This window comes from Chelonoidis abingdonii, chromosome 1, assembly GCF_003597395.2.
Source record: "Chelonoidis abingdonii isolate Lonesome George chromosome 1, CheloAbing_2.0, whole genome shotgun sequence".
NCBI lineage: Eukaryota > Metazoa > Chordata > Testudines > Testudinidae > Chelonoidis > Chelonoidis abingdonii.
In genome coordinates this window covers 243,423,034-243,439,944 of record NC_133769.1, presented here as the reverse complement: position 1 = coordinate 243,439,944, position 16,911 = coordinate 243,423,034, and the positions used below count along the sequence as shown (strand labels likewise).

At 43.9% G+C, this 16,911-nt stretch overlaps 1 protein-coding gene across 1 annotated transcript in view; it reads right to left on the bottom strand.

Moving 5' to 3' along the window:
• LOC116820871 (arylsulfatase H-like) overlaps positions 1 to 16,911 on the bottom strand; it is a 44,037-nt gene that overhangs the window by 9,811 nt on the left and 17,315 nt on the right. Inside the window, exons 8-9 of the mRNA XM_032773611.2 lie at positions 2,730 to 2,892; positions 2,124 to 2,245 (exon numbers count right to left, since the gene is read on the bottom strand). Of these exons, the coding sequence (XP_032629502.1) occupies positions 2,124 to 2,245; positions 2,730 to 2,892 (285 nt within the window). The remainder of the gene's footprint in view (positions 1 to 2,123; positions 2,246 to 2,729; positions 2,893 to 16,911) is intronic.

The following is a 16,911-nucleotide window of genomic DNA, read 5'->3' as shown; positions in this document are numbered from 1 at the left end:
CCCTTTCTCCTCCATCACCTTTAACTCAGACATCAGGAGTGAGAAACATGGATTTCCTATAACCACTCATTCATGGATTCTGACACTATACTGTATGCAGGTAGGGGAATCTGTGTCAGCGCAGGAATTAGAACTCAGGAATTCCTAGCTCCCCGTCCCTAGCTCCCAGATCTCCTTTTCTTAGGGGAACTTGACATCTTTAAGAATATATCAGGAAGGAAGTTTTTGTTTGTTTGTTTTAGGGTTTTGGAGTTAAGTCATAATTAAGAAATGCATTACAGCTGCTGTCAATTAGCCTAATTGAAGAAAGATGTTTTACAGTTGAGCCTTATAAAGGGAAAACCCAGTTAAACAGAGAAAACGGAACTCTTGAAAATAAGCAAACAACTTCTTAAGCTTAAAAAAATAGGCTGTATCCATGATCACTCTGTTGGTAGCTCTCCTGATGATTTTGCAGCTGGAGCAATAAAAGCACTGGCTGTAATGAGGCAGCACCTTCTATTACTGTAGGCCAAAGGCCAGATTTTTAAAGATACTTAGTCATCTAAAGATGCAGATAGACACTAGTGGGATTTTCAAAATCTCACATAAGGTCCTATTTGAGTCTTTAGGTGCCTAAATTTACCTTTAAAAATCCAACCCTCAGTAATAGCCACAAATCACACTACTTTGTATCAGCAGAAAGTGTGAGAGCTACCAACTCAGCCATACTAAAACTTTCAGAGGTGTGGTATTAGGATAACAGGTCACCCCAAATATTTTTACCTATTCTCTTCTATATAGGTTTTTGTACTGCATTCATCACTGAACACCTTCTAGAAGTGCAATATGCGGTGTGATTAGGATCTGTCTTCATGGGCAGCGTGTGACCTGCATAATAGGGAAGGCCAGCCCCCAGCTCTGCCCCTTCTGCCTGAGGCTCTGCCCCTTCCAATCACCACTCCCACCACAGCCACTGGCCCCTGCCCCAGACTAGCCCCCCTAGTTCAGGAGTGCCAGGAGGGTGGGCGGCCTTGGCTTCAGTCCCCCCGCCCCGGAGCGCCAGGGCCACCGCACAAGGGGACTGGAGGAGCCGCACTTCTGCATGTCGAGCGGGCGGGAAGCAGGAGGGGTGCTTGGGGGCAGAGTGTGGGAGGGGCCATGCCTGGCTTTTTGGGGAGGCACAGCCTCCCCCATGCTCTGGTACCCGCCACCCATATCTGTCATGTGTTTATCCTCTTGTCCTCTCCCCTGAGACCCAAGCATGTGCAGTAGAGCATATTGTTTTGGATTTTTATTTATATAAAATGTACACACACACTGCTATACATTTATTTACCGGTTGTTTCACAGATCTGAAGGCCAACTGGAACTATTTATAACCTTTCTGCCAGGCTGACTTGACAGCAGCCTGGGTGAAAGGGTGGGAGGTATGGGGACACCCCTACATGCTCTGCTGCTCATGTCAATGGCTGATTGCCATCCTCTCTGTGGGGTTCTTCTGCAGTCTTCATTGCAAGCTGCTCACCAATATATCTTCAGCCCCTCCCTCAACACAGCTCTCAGTAACCTCAGCTCTTCTATGATTTCAGCTGATAGTAGGGGAGCCTCAGTGCTGGTGCACCACTAGCTCAAAGTAGGTATCAGTGATTTCAACTCTGCAGCATGTAACAAGACTCCTAATGGAGCCAAAATTATCCCTATTATTACACAGTGGAGAGAAGACATCAACATGGTGTTTGGGGCACACACCACCAGGTACAAGTACCTATCCTCAACCTCTTTCCACTCACTGGGCATTGGAACCCATGTCCCTTGCCTAGCAAGTGCTACTTAGAAGAGGGTGAGTCCCTCCATCATAAAATGCCAAGTACAGTTCTACTATCCTTGAGTCACATAACCAGGATAATAACACTTTATTACTCCTGCCCCAACAACAAAAAGACTGGGGATCCCACAGCAGCCAAAGTGACCATTTGGGTAAGCAGTCCCATCATGCTAGGCATGGTGGGTGTGCCCATGCAAACGAGATCACCCCCTGAAGTCCTTTTCCACAACTCACCACCAGATGTCAGGGTAGAGCCCGTTCTGACTTTATTTACATCTTAATTATCACCTGTTGTGGGGGAAATATTTATACTCACTGTCCTTTTGGTGCCACCGTACTGCATGTAAATATAGCCCACAATAGTGAAACATAAACTCATGTTCTGAATGCTGAACTTTTCCCTGCAGTAAAGGCATCAGGTTTCGGCCATCGATCACCCTAACGTGAGAGAGAGAGAATGGAAGTCACCAAACTGGGGTGAGTACATTGTGCAGTCAGTATTCTCATTGCAAATGACAATTCTTAAACAAGCTACCATTTGAATCAGGAAATGCAAACATTTAAAATTACATATGATTCCACAGCTACAGAGACTTGAGCAACTGATTTTTCAGCTCAGTGGCAGTTCTGGAAAAACACCAAACCAATCAGACTTTTCAGGAAATTGAAAAATTCTATCTTTGGTCTGTTCCAGAACAAAGATTTGAACTTGGGTCTCCCAACTCTTGGGTGAGTACCCTAACTGCTGGGACTAAAAGTGACAGGATGGGTAGAGCTAAATAGGAGGAAAGATAAGGACATTTGTTTTTTAAACTGTATGACTGTTTTTAAAAAAAACAAACTGTATATCAGGATGTGCAATATCAGTCTTTTCATTTTAACTGAAATGGAGCAAATATGGTTTATGAAACAGCCTCTATACCTGTCCTGAGGCATTATCCCGGCAGCCAGGTGAGCCACTGTGGGGTAAATGTCCATAAGACTTGTAGGTTCATCAATAACTGTATCCGCAGGCAACACTCCTGGCCATCTAAATATCCCTGGCACACGGATCCCTCCTTCCCAGCCTCCCATGCCTTTTCCACCTGTTGTAAGAGAAATGGCACCACAAGTGATGAGTCACTAGGACAGGGACTCAAGTTATTGTGAATTTACAGATTAGAATCATAGAATATCAGGCCTGGAAGGGACCCAGGAGGCCATCCAGTCCAACCCACTGCTCAAAGCAGGAACAATCCCCAGATTTTTGCCCCAAATCACCCCCTCAAGGATTGAACTCAGAACCCTGGGAAATGTTTTTAGCAGGCCAATGCTCAAACCACTGAGCTATCCCTCCCCCCCATATTCAAACACTCTTTAAATGAAAATAAATCTCACTAAATCTAGGACAGCAAGGAAAGCCAAGGTTAAACGCAGTGCTAACTTTGCTCTTCCCAGCTGAATATTACTACCATCTTTATATTAGGCCATTTTCTCCTATGGCTTCTAGGGCAATTCATGGTTCTGAGGCATGAGGGACAGTTCTATTCTTAAAACCTCCAAAATAAATAAAATTCAGATCTGCAACATTAGTGTGGAATTTTGTGATTTAAATGTAAAATTAATCACAGCAGAGGACTCCTTGATTTCCAAGATCTGACAGAACAAACACAAAGTCAACAGACGAGAGATTAAAATCCCGTACGACTCTCAGGAAAGCAACCGTGGGATATAAAGGGCTCATCAGGCAGTTCCAACCAGAAGTAGAGGAACCCTAGCAAAATGGTTCATAGATGCAGCAGAAGATTCTAGGAAATAGTTGACAGTCTTCAAGGACTCCACAAACTAATCTACAACTGCAGGGATGCTCCGAGACAATTCTAGCAGGAAGTGTGCTATGTAGGAATATGAAGTATCGCAGAGCCCCAAAGGGGACTCTATAAATATTCTGCAGCAAATGAGACTCTGCGAGGCATCTACAGTCGTGTTGCAATGCCCTTGAATGTAGTCTGTATGGCTTCTCTTTGAGCTCCCTCTCTATTCTTCCAATCATCTCTCAGTTCCACCCCGATCCCCAGGCATAATAATGAACTGGCTTTCATTTAACTCAAAATATTCACTACTTTGAATGGCATTTCAAAGTGAAAACCAAAGAGAATGCTAAATAATTCCCAGAGAGGAAAAAAAAACACTGTTGAGCTGCACAGAAGATTATAAATACGTATTAAATAACTGCAGTGGAGGACCTTAATAAAACAACGTAGTTTAAAACCAAAACCCTGGTACTCAGGAAATTCAAAGTTAAGTTAAAAAAACAAACATTGTAAAAGTACGAAAATATGGAGTTCAGGTACCCAAATAAACTTGCTCTGCTCTTTTATGCCTGCCACCCTGGGGTGAGCCAGGCAGACACTTATGAAAAGTATCAGAGGAAACACACATGTGAAATCAAGGTTAACATGCTAGTTTGGCCAGTAAACCAGTGGGCTGAGGTCAGTGGCCAGAATTTTATGCTTGACAGGTTGACAGGAAGGTACGAGAACCTTTTAGTGGACAATGATGGAATAACTTGTCCATAGCAGAAGTGTCTTAGACTGTGCTCTGAAGCATTAGGGTCCATATCTGTTAGGATTTTTTAAAAATCCTATCTATTGTAATAGTAGATTTCTCCTTGTCCATAAAAGTGTTTTACCCTTTTTTTTTTTTTAATTATACAACGCTCTTAGCCATAATGACTTATAATGATGACAATGAGTTCCATGGCTTGCTTATGCATTATGCTAAAAACTGTGTCTTTTAATCTGCTTTCAATTTGTTGTGTTAAGGTTTCGTTGGATGTTCCATTGTAGTTCTGTTATGAGAGAGGATAAATAGGAACACCTCATGTATATTCTCCCACCCATTTGTTATTTTTATATCGACATCATGCCGTCTAACTCATTTTTTAAATGTGATGGCCCTAATTTCTTCATTTTTTTTCTTATACCAAAATCTCTCCATTCTTCTAGTCATTGTCTCTCTCTGAACCCCTTCTGTTTCTGTTGTATCTTTTTCATAATAACATGTTGAGAAAACAACACCATGGACCAAATTGTCAGTTGTGAAAGCTCGCCAAATGGTATTTTTCTGTACATAGAATCATAGAAATGTAGGGCTAGAAGGGTCCTTGAATGGTCAAGTCCAGTCTCCTGCACTGAGGCAGGACCAAGTAAACCTAGACCATTCTGATGGCAGAGAACTAGAGCTACTCCATTTTGAAAACTTGCTGCCATTTTGTGTTAGGCAAACACATCACTGAGGTATCTTCCCACCATTAGCTGAAGGTAGAGAAGCAAGAATTCTCAGGAAAAACAACAAATAGTGGTGAGGCAGTTGGTCAGAAGGTTGGGTGCATTAGATACTATGTTGCAATGCTGGCCAAACTGGACAGTCTCTACACAAAAGAATAAACGGACACAAATCAGACACCAAGAATTATAACATTCAAAAACCGTTCGGAGAACACTTTATCCTTTCTGGTCACTCATTTACAGACCTAAAAGTCGCAATTATTTAACAAAAAAAACTTAAAAAAAAAAAAAGAAAAGACTCCAGTGAGAAACTGCAGAACTAGAATTAATTTGCAAACTGGACACCATTAAATTAGGCTTGAATAAAGACTGGGAGTGGATGAGTCAAACTAAAAAACTATTTCCCCATGTTAACTTCCCCCCTACTGTTACTCACTCCTTCTTGTCAACCGTTTGAAATGGGCCATCCTGATTATCACTATAAAAGTTTTTTTTTCCTCCTGCTGATAATAGCCCACCTTAATCAATTAGACTCATTAGTGTTGGTGTGGCAACACACATTTTTTCCATATATATATCTTCCTACTGTATTTTCCACTGCATGTATCTGATGAAGTGGGCTTTAGCCCACGAAAGCTTATGTTCAAATAAATTTGTTAGTCTCTAAGGTGCCACAAGTACTCCTGTTCTTTTTAGAGAGAAAGTAAGGCCTTGGCTACATTGGCGCTTTACAGCGCTGCAACTTTCTCGCTCAGGGGTGTGAAAAAACACCCGAGGGCAGCAAGTTACAGCGCTGTAAAGCGCCAGTATAAACAGTGCCCCAGTGCTGGGAGCGCGGCTCCCAGTGCTGTAAGCTAATCCCCATCGAGAGGTGGAGTACCTGCAGCGCTGGGAGAGCTCTCTCCCAGCGCTGGTGCTGCAACCACACTCGCACTTCAAAGCGCTGCAGCGGGAGTGCTCCTGCAGCAGCGCTGTACAGCTGCAAGTGTAGCCATACCCTAAGTATCAGACAGTGTGGATCACATGGAGCAGGAGAGAAGCAGAAGGGAGAAGTGTAAATGTATATGTGAGAGATGAAGAAAGAACAGAGAGCAGATGAGAGCAGAAAGCAGAAAGAGAGAGAGACCCAGAGACCAGTGAGAGATAGAGACCAGAGAGAAGGACCTGAGAGGGAGATTAAACTTGATTCAAAAGGTGTCTAAAAGATTGTTAGAAAGTTCGCTGTTGACGACCTAGGGAAGAAGGTCTATCAGAAGAGGGGCGCTGCCACTTCAGCATTGCTTCTAACTGTATGTTATTGCAGTTCAGGGTGGCCTTAGCCCAGGGATAGTCTATTTTTTGTAAAGGTCCACATTTCTTGATCAAGGTATAGTCAAGGTCACACCGCAAGTGCCCCTGTTGAACAAACAAACACAAACAATGCCGTGTAATGTATCCAGGGCCCTATTGCTTATATTTGTAGTGCATTAAATGAAAAATAAAATCAAACCACCTCCAAGAACAATGCAATAAATTACACCTGAGACTTTGAGAAAGTACATAGATAAAATGAAACAGATGCAAATATTAGCATTAAAACACTTTTAGACAACTGTTTAAGTTCTGAATGTTTTGTCAAATAAAATTATTGTAGGCATATATGTTTATAGATAAACATATTTGAAACTTTCACGCCTTTTGTGGTTCATTTATTGTAAGTATCAAAGTCTGAAAGAAACTAACACGTAGTACATGAACTCTAGCTTTTATGATTCAAGTCTTTCCAATAATAAACACACCCCCACCTACACCTGCATTAAGCAAAAGAATCATAAATAATTACTGTGAAGTACCTGTTAAAATTGTAGTATCACTACTGAAAATGTAATTTTCGACGCCACTGCAAATGTAAAATAAAATATGCGTGAATAATGTAAGGTTAGTTATATCACTCACCATCAGTGGGAAAAGTGACAGGTCCTCTGACGGACAAGGGCCTTGAAGCGAGTTCAGTCAGGGCAAGATGGAGGCAATTGCACAGATGATTATTAGTCAGAAAGGTGCGATTACATGATTTAAAGTTGTTCATTATTGAGAATGCCGACTCACACATCTATGTTGAGCCAAATATAGTCAAAATGCTAAAGTGTGGATACGTGAACTCCAGTGCAAGGATTGTTCAGAAAGTTTCAGATATAGGTGTGCTGCAACTGAAGCACTTCCTGTGCTTGTAAAATCAATCAATCAATCAATCGAGCTTCACTTGTAGTTCTGCTTTTTCAACATCTGGAAAGGATGTTTTGGCTTGATCCAACGAAGTGCCATTTCCTTGTACCACAAATAGGTTCTTTACAAACAGAAAGATGCCTTTTAACATTTTCATAATTCTTGGAACCTCATCTGGCTGGTTTGAAGAAGTCTGTCTAGAAATGATGCCATCTCATTCATGTCTGCAGTGTTCCGGCAGCTTAGCAGCCTCAGGAAATACATTACCTCCCCAGTTTCCAAATAACTTTTGAAGAGACTCAATTTATTTTGAAATGAAGTGACACAGCTATGGAGATCCACTACACTGCAGTTTTGCCCCTGCAGCTTTAAGTTGAAATGTGTCCTGTCAAACAAACAAGGAAGCACAGGAAACTCATGCTTGTGCCATTCCTCAAAAAAATGCATGTTGCTCTTCTGCCTCTTTTTCTGGCATGTTAGGTAGATATTCTTCCACATGAACGCAAATTTCCGACAGTCGTCTTAGTATTTGCGCTCTGCTCAGCCAGAGGATGTCATTATGAACTAACAGGTCATCACAATCGGCAGATACTTCTGAAAGAAAGCTTTTGAACAGTATGTGTAGCAGTGATGACTTGGACTGAAGGAAGTTAAAAAGTTTAATCACCATTGACATTCCATTAGCATATTCACTGCTAAGCTTTGCACAAAAAGTGTGGTTAGGTGAATATACAGTGACAGGAAATCAAACTGGGGTTCAGATCTTGCAGACGTTTCACAAGCATTCACCGAGTACTGATCATGGCAGGAGAGCCATCTGTTGTAATGGACATAATCTATGTTACATCAAAACCTTCATTAGGCAAAACAATCTGAACAAAACCTAACTTGTTGTGTGATTGTTATGCGATATAAAGGACAGTAAATCTGCCACAAATTTCTCCACCAAAAAAAAAAACAAAAACCAGACATACAGTGCTAGCTGTGCTGTGTGCCTGATATCACAGGATTCGTCCATTGCCATGCAAAATTTTCCAGTTTCTCACACAACTGCTTGAAAATGTCTTGTGCCATCATCTCATTGTTTCTAATAGCTGTTGTGTCTGACAGTGGCAGTTGTCGGAGGGCATCAATGTGTTTCTTCCCCACAAAAAGGGTTTCAGCTGTAGTAACCATACACTGCTTAATAATGTCTGCATCTGTAAAAGCCTTCCTGTGTCTTGCTCTTACCCACACACACCTCAGTGAAGTTTCAGTTGCCTTTCCTGAGCACAAGTAGCTTTTGAAATAATATTGGTGCTCTGAAAAGATGCATCCTTTAATGAAGTGATCTTCTCTGATCTTAAACGAGAGCCCAGTGGATATTTGTGTTCAATATACACATGCTTCTGTAGTGCCATTCGATGTTCCCACTTTTAACAGACACAGTCTCTGTACAAATTACACACTTTGGTTGATCCTTTGGATGTTGTGGCAAAATAAAACAGTAAGCGTCATTCAACTCTTCTTGACATCGAAAACAATTCATTTCAACTTTCCTTTTTTTTGCTGCCATGTTTAATGGCTCCATGTTTAAATGTCAAAAATGCCAGAGGTAGGACAATCTTTGCTCCAGCAGCAGTTCCTGAGGCTCTTCACACCCCATGCACAGGTGAGGGCGAGGAGCAAGAGCCTTCCTCTTATCAGAGTAGATAGAAGAATTCAGTGGCTGGTAGCAGCTCTGCTCTTACCTTCCTTCTCCTTCCCGTCTCCTACAAGATTGGTGCCTGCTGAGGGGCAGGGGCAGAGAGCACCACCTGCTTCCTGCAGCAGCCCTGACTGGCTACTTTTTCCCTTGAGGCCAATCAGAGGTGGTTTCTCCAAGACGGATAAGAAATGTGCACCTCTCAGTAGCTTAGGTGGAATTGTGAACATTTTAACTGCAAAGTCTGTGACCCAGGGGCACCATTTTGGGAGGGATAGGGGGAGGGTGGCTCCAACTGTGGCTCCAGGAGCTACTAGGCTGTCAGTCCTGGGCAGCAGGGCTCCCACTGACAGCCCCACACAGGACTTAAATTCAACCAGAGCCCACTGGAGTTGAGCTCTGGTAATATTTTCAAACCTGCACGAATCTCGGGGGCTCCTGTAGGGCAGAAGCCCTGAGGCCCTGCGTGCCCCACAGGGGAGAAGCCCTGAGCCCCTGCACCTCCCACAGGGGCTGAAGCCCCTAACCCTAGTGCGCCCCGCAAACAAAAAACCTCTGGCAATCTGGATCTGGACCATGTTTTGCCAATTGACTACCACGTCTTAGCCTATTGACAGGTATTGTTGTGTTAATAAAGGTTTACTTGTTTTAGAGACATACTGCTTGCGTCAGTCATTTATTAGACAGATATACTGTTTCCTTTAGGTATTTCTGAGACCACCCTAGCAGAGAGAAAACCCTTGGGGTAACAAATCAGTGAGCAAGCCAGGAGTGGTTGAGAGAAAGATGATGATTGACGCAAGCAAGAGTAGTCAAATGGTATGACTGATACAACCAGGAATAGGCAGGAGGGTAGGACCTAAGGTAGAAGCCTGGTCTCTGCCATAGTCTGTGAATTACATAAGAGAACTTAGGACTCGGGTATATTACATGGCTGAGTGTGCAATATAAGCATAATATCAGAAATGACAGCAAAGAAGGGAGAGTTAAGTGATATCTGGTAGAGATAATTAGCCCTTTAATTCAATTTTGGGTGGGAGTGAAACAGGGAATGGGACAATGTGGTTAAATCAGTTTAGATGGTAATATCATAGGAATGGATAGATTGAAAGATTTCCAATTAGTAGTTGATCTAGTAAAATAAAGCATTGTGGGAAATTTCCCCAGACCAATGAAATACCTTATGGCAGCCAGTTATTATTGAAGCAGGATACAGACTAGCTGCCCTTAAAGCTGCTGAAAGGATAAAATGGACCAAATGGCCTGCAGAGATACGAGAAACAACCCAAGAACATAAGGAAGTTTGGGGCTGCTAGCAAATTGGGTGTGGAAAAATTGGAGAGGAGGTCCTTACTTCCAGACCTGATCCCTCCACCTCAAAAACAGTTCAAATACCCTAGAGAAGCAGAAACTAGTCTACCTATAACAATACAGGGACTCTTAGAACAGGAGCCCAAGCTAAGCTGCTGGAAGCAGAGCTGTAGCAACCAGAGCCAGAGGGGCCAGAGCAGCAGCCCAGGGAGCTGAAGGCAGAGCAGCAGCAGCGCTGAGGCAGTGTGGACCTGGAGCTGGAGCAGTCCAGAGCCGGGCATGGTGAGCAGCTGGGGAGAGCGAGGGGGACCCTGGGCAGTGGGTCCAGCACAGGGAGATGCCTCAGCCAAGAGGCCCGGCAGGCCAGGCTTGGAGGGGGATCGTAACCCTGACAGGGCAGGGGCGATGCTGGGGAGAAGGGTTCTGCCACCCAGGGCCTGAGCATGTGTGGCCACTGCCAGAGCAAGTGTCTGACCCACAGCATCCCTGCAGCACAGCCAGGGCCTGAGAAGGAGACCCGGGACCTACAAGGAACAGACTGTGAATTGCCCTGACATTCCAGAGATGCTGTTTGTAATGTTCCCTGCCACAGAGCAGGGTGATGTGTTTTCCTTTAAACCTTCCCCATTTTTCCTTATTTTTTTTTAAATTAATTGTTAATTAAATAACTTGTATTTGCTTTAAATTGTATGTAATGATCAGTGGGTCATGGAAGTGCCCAGTGCAGAGAGGGTACCCTGGAGTGAGGACATCCTAGCTCCTGTCCTGGGTGATCACAGCAGGGTTGGGGGTCAAGCCCCCCAGGAATCCTGAGCCCAGCCTTGTTGGGGTTACCAGGACTCTGCCAGACAGGAGAGCGAAAGGGGAGTCCTCAAGGGCAGGGAGGCCTCTGGGTAAAGGAAGTGTGAGCGAGGATTCAGATCCTTTCGCTAGCCCACTTCACTAGGGTAGTGCAGAAGCTGGGAAAGTTCCCCACAATAGCGGGACCGTTTCCCCACATACAGTGAGGAAGAGATGTTAGTGAGAAGGCATGATTGGAGGGCACTCGTGGGAGGGGAATGATCTGCCACTTCAGCTACAGCTGCCCTCCTCCTGACCCTACCATGCCCTTGGTAGAGCTGGAAGGGCCATGGGAAGAAAGGAGGATGGTAACTGATAGAGCTGTGAGGAGCACATCTACCAGCTGGAGGCAGCAAGAGGAATAGCAGGGAGCCCCAGACTTGACACTAGCTCCCTGAAGTATATACAAAGGTATAGGCTCTGCACAGTGTTCTGCAGTACAGGAGTACTGTTGATATATGGAATGGCCCTTTCACTTCAGTAGGGTGTGCTCAGATGAATTAGGATGCTCCAAAGAGATGAATAATCTAACCCAATAGCTCTGGATGGTGTGAAGTGATCCATTCATCTCAAATGGGAGTTCCTCTCCACCTCAGTTTCAGTTGTGGGACATCATTGTTCAAGGTAATCTCACTATGCATGTCAGTTTTAGAGCAACTGAAATATTAAAATATTCTTCTTATGGGGGGGGGGAGCAGTATCTGAGTAACGCCTGAACCAAATTATTCCAAACTTGCACTATTGCCCCTGTTGCATACCAATATCATAGTCAATCTCATTATGCTTGAGAATTTAGAATACTTTTAAAATTAAAAAGTATCAAACGGGCAGCTGTGTTAGTCTGGATCTGTAAAAGCAGCAAAGAGTCCTGAGGTACCTTACAGACTAACAGACGTATTGGAGCATGAGCTTTCATGGGTGAATACTCACTTTGTTGGATGCATGACGAAGTGGCTATTCACCCACGAAAGCTCATGCTCCAATACGTCTGCTAGTCTATAACAGGGGTCGGCAACCTTTCAGAAGTGGTCTGCTCAATCTTCATTGATTCACTAATTTAAGGTTTCACGTGCCAGTAATACATTAACGTTTTTAGAAGGTCTCTCTCTAAGTCGATAATATATAACTAAACTATTTTATGTAAAGCAAATAAGGCTTTTAAAATGTTTAAGAAGCTTCATTTAAAATTAAATTAAAATGCAGAGCCCCCCGGGCTGGTGGCCAGGACCCAGGCAGTGTGAGCGCCACTGAAAATCAGCTCGTGTGCTGCCTTTGGCACGTGTACCACAGGTTGCCTACCCCTGGTCTATAAGGGGCCACAGGACTCTCTGCTGCTTAAAATTAAAAGCAGCTTATAATACAGGGGGAAGATGTATATTGGGAATCTCTTGATCAAATGACCTAAATTTGCACCATAAATCTTGCCTCAGTCCCTGCACAGCTTTTTAATTATTGCTTCCCCAAAAGGGAAGTGGGTGATGGAAATTATCCATGATTGATCCCAAGAGAGAAATATCAGGATCAGAGCCATAACTTTAGCCCCCAAGTATGTGTAAAATTTGGATGTTACATGATTTTAGTGGGACTGTATCTCACTCAAATGACCTAAAAAAATCTTTCCTACTAAAGTATCAGAGGGGTAGCCGTGTTAGTCTGGATCTGTGAAAGCAGCAGAGAATCCTGTGGCACCTTATAGACTAACAGAGGTTTTGGAGCGTGAGCTTTCGTGGGTGAATACCCACTTCGTCAGACGCAGACCCACGAAAGCTCACGCTCCAAAACCTCTGTTAGTCTATAAGGTGCCACAGGATTCTCTGCTGCTTTCCTACTAAACAAACCCTGTAGTTATTTCCAAGACAAGATTTGAGGACCTCTTTCCTATCAGCTCTCTCTTACTCTAACCTATTCTGTTGTGCTCCCAGCACTCTGTTATGTACTTGCTGTTATAGAAAGGGACAAATTTTCACATCCAGATCCAGTCTTTCAGCTCCACAAAGTCAGCAATTACTCTGATTTTTGGAAAGTAGGAATGTAATGGATAATTTCATTTCTTAAAGGTGATCTGTAAAGGGGCAATAACTGAGACTGTGCCTGTGTTTGATTTTCTGCTGATGTGTAAAGAAGGCATGAAGATTTGGGGGCCTATGCACTTTTTGGTGAGGGAAGACACATTTACGTTTCCTCCTTTTATATTAAAAATCCAGGTCCTGGGGGACTCATGCTTTGGCTTTGTCTAGACTAGAATTGGTGCTCCTGTTATAATTTGAGCTAATTGATCTAAATGCTAATTGTTTGATAACAGGCTCTCCACAGAATGTTTGTTCTGGGGCACAAAGTTTTGTGGTTTGCCTGAGTCTGAGCAACCATGTCCTGATACTTTGCAAATGTTTGCGTCTAGATTAGCATTTACAGTCCCCTAACAAGATTTTGGCAATCAATTACAACAGGAGGACAAATACCAGTACAGATAAAGCCTATGACAGAGATCGGCATCTTTGGTGCATGGCTTGCCAGAGTAAGCACCCTGGCGGACCAGGCCAGTTAGTTAATCCGTGTCCGCAGGTTCAGCCAATCGCAGCTCCCACTGGCCACGGTTCACTGCTCTAGGCCAATGGCGATAGCGGAAAGGGGTGACTGGCACATCCCTCTCCTGCGTCACTTCCCGCTACCTCCATTGGCCTGGAGCGGTGAACCACAGCCAGTGGGAGCCACGATTGGTCCAACCTGTGGATGCGGCAGGTAAACCAACCAGCCCAGCCCAGCCCGCCAGAGTGCTTACGCTGGTGAGCCGTGTGCCAAAGGTTGCTGATCCCTGGCCTATGACAACAGGAGAACCTGTGACAAGATAACATCACAAGACAATAGTCAAGAGACAGAAAATTGGGAACAGAACACAACTGGCCATCATGTACAGCCCCCAGCTAAAATGTCTTCAGCACATCAAACAATTTACAACCTATCCTGGAAAACGATCCATCACTCTAAGAGTTCTTGGGAGGCAGGCCAGTTCTTGCTTACAGACAGCCGAACAACCTGAAGCAAATACTTACCAGCAACTACACACCACACAACAGAAATACTGACCTAGGAATCATCCCTGTAACAAACCAAGTTGCCTACTCTGTCCCCATATCTACTCTAGCAACACCATCAGAGGATCCAACCACATCAGCTACACCATCAGGGGCTCATTCACCTGCACGTCTACTAATGGGATATATGCCATCATGTGCCAGCAATGCCCCTCTGCCATGTACATTGGCCAAACTGGACATTCTCTATGTAAAAGAATAAATAGACACAAATTAGACATCGGGAATGGTAACATACAAAAGCCAGTAGGGGAAGACTTCAATCTCCCTGGACATTCTATTACAGATTTAAAGTAGCCATGCTTCAACTTCAGAAATAGACTTCAGAGAGAAATTGCAGAGCTACAATTCATTTTCAAATGTAACACCATTAATTTAGGCTTGAATAGGGACTTGGAGTGGTTGGCTCACTACAAAAGTAGTTTTCCCTCTCTTGGAATTGACATTTCATCAGTTATTGGGAGTCGACCACATCAACCCTGACTGAATTGGCCCTGTCAACACTGGTTCTCCACTTGTGAGGGTTCTCCACTCCCTTCTCTTCATGTGTCAGTATATTTATTCCTGAATCTGTAATTTTCACTCCACGCATCTGAAGTGGGGTTTTTACTCAGGAAAGCTTATGCCCAAATAAATCTATTAGTCTTTAAGATGCCACTGGACTCCTTGTTAAAATTGAGCAACGGAGAGGGGAAGGGATTTTAAATCACCCGTTTAAAAACTGTTTTTCTGATTTTGTTAACACGTATTTAACTTCAGTGCCAAATGCATATTTTGGATAAAGGATGCATGGGTGCAAGGGAGGGATGAGAGAGACAAATTTACTCCCAAGTAGTATAGCCCTTGATAGTATTCATCACCATGTATTTTTTGACAAGTTTTCAGGCCTCATTTAGGGCTTATGTCCCGCCCTTTATCGTCATTTCCGTTGGCGCCAAAGTTTGGCTCCATTGGCCATTTTGAAAAATTATTATGTTTGAATAGCGGGAATGTTGTGTGTTTGTGTTTTGATTCAACATTTTTCTCTAAATGTAAGACTAGAGAGAGAGTTTAAAGATTAAAAAAAGAAAAAAGTTTGGGTTAAGGTTTAGAGCAGGCCTGCACAACATACGGCTCACAGGCGGGTGGGGGGCTGAGTAGGTGAGCTGGGGGTTTAGGGGGATGATGAGCCGAGCGGGCAGGCAGTGGCGGGGGGGCAAGTGAGCCGGTGGCAAGGGAGGGGAGGCTGAGGAGGCAAGGGGGAGGTGGGGGTGAGTAGGCAATCCAGGAGTGCGTGGGGAGGGGGGATGATGAGTCAAGCAAGCAGGCAGTGGCTGGGGGTTGGGAGGCTGAGGAGGTGAGTGGGCAGCGGGGGGTGAGTAGGCGAGCTGGGGGGTGAGTGGGGGGAGATGAGCCAAGCAGGCGGGCAGTGGCGTGGTGGGGGCTTTGTAGTTGGAGCGGGAGTGAGGAGGTGAGCGGTGAGTCAGTGGCTGACCTGTTCTACTGATCTTGTCTCATAAAAAAATTGGTTCTTTTTGCTGGGCTGGGGGTTATCCCAATACTGCAAAGAGGGTGTTCCCAAAAGGAAGGTGCATGCTTCTAACCCCTGAGGCCACCAGTATGTCTGTTTGCTCTTCTCTAGTCAGCCCACTTGACAAGTCTGATTGTCCTTGGTCTGGCTCCCATCCCCTCTCCAAGGGTTGCAGTTGTCCAGAGGTGCCTGCCTGCCTTCCACGCCTTCCTCATTCACACAACAGGACAATTGATTACAAACTGGGGGAGAAGATCTTATTCTACTTCTGGCAAAAACACATTTTTCTTTTACCTTAATTATATTACCTTAGGGGCCCACTATAGCATATTTTCAAGGTTCAAAACTGCTGTTTCGGCGGGACAGCACTGGGGAAGGAGGGTTTGTTTCTGCAGGGCGGGCAGTGCTGGGTGTGTGTTTTATGGGGCAGAAGGAGTGGCGCTGAGGGGGGTGTTTCGGGGGAGCATGGGTGTGGGCTCTCAGCTGTTTTCTTTGGAGTAATATGGCCCTCGCTGCTTTACAAGTTGTGCAGGCCTGGTTTAGAGGAAAAGAGGAAAGAAAGGTTTTTTGATGAGGTTGAGTAAGGAGAGATACTTTTAAAAAAAGGTCTAGTTTGGTAGGTTATTAAAGAATAACAAGAGAACTTAAGAAAAAAAAGATATTTTTGTTTTTAGAGGGCTAGTTTGAAAGAAGAGAGGCAAATTATTAAAGGAAAAGATTTTCAGTGAGTTTGAGAAAAGAGAGACAAATGATTTTAAAGGCCTATTTTGGCAGGTTATTGAAGAATAGAAAATTTTGAAAAATGTAAAAGGTGTATTAAATATAAAGGTAAGTTAAGAAAAGAGCATTTAAACATTACGTAATATTGAAAACTAGGTTTAAAAGGGGAATTTACTAAGGCAGAGCCTGTTTAGTAAACACATGGTAAAAACTATAAAAGGTGGCTTAAAAAACAAACAAACATTTAAACTATTAACTGTCAGGCTAGGTTAAAAAAATGTTTTTAAAGTTTTTCCCTATGTTTTAGACTAACGGGAGTCATTTTTTTTTAATAATGATAACATGAAGCAGGAGCAAAGCCCGTGTTAGCAAAAACAGCATCTGTGAGTTAGTGGATTAGAGCTTCCAGGTCCGGAGGTGGTCTTGGTAGAAGACCAGCAGCCCAGAGAGGTCTCGCGGAAGACCTCTCGGAT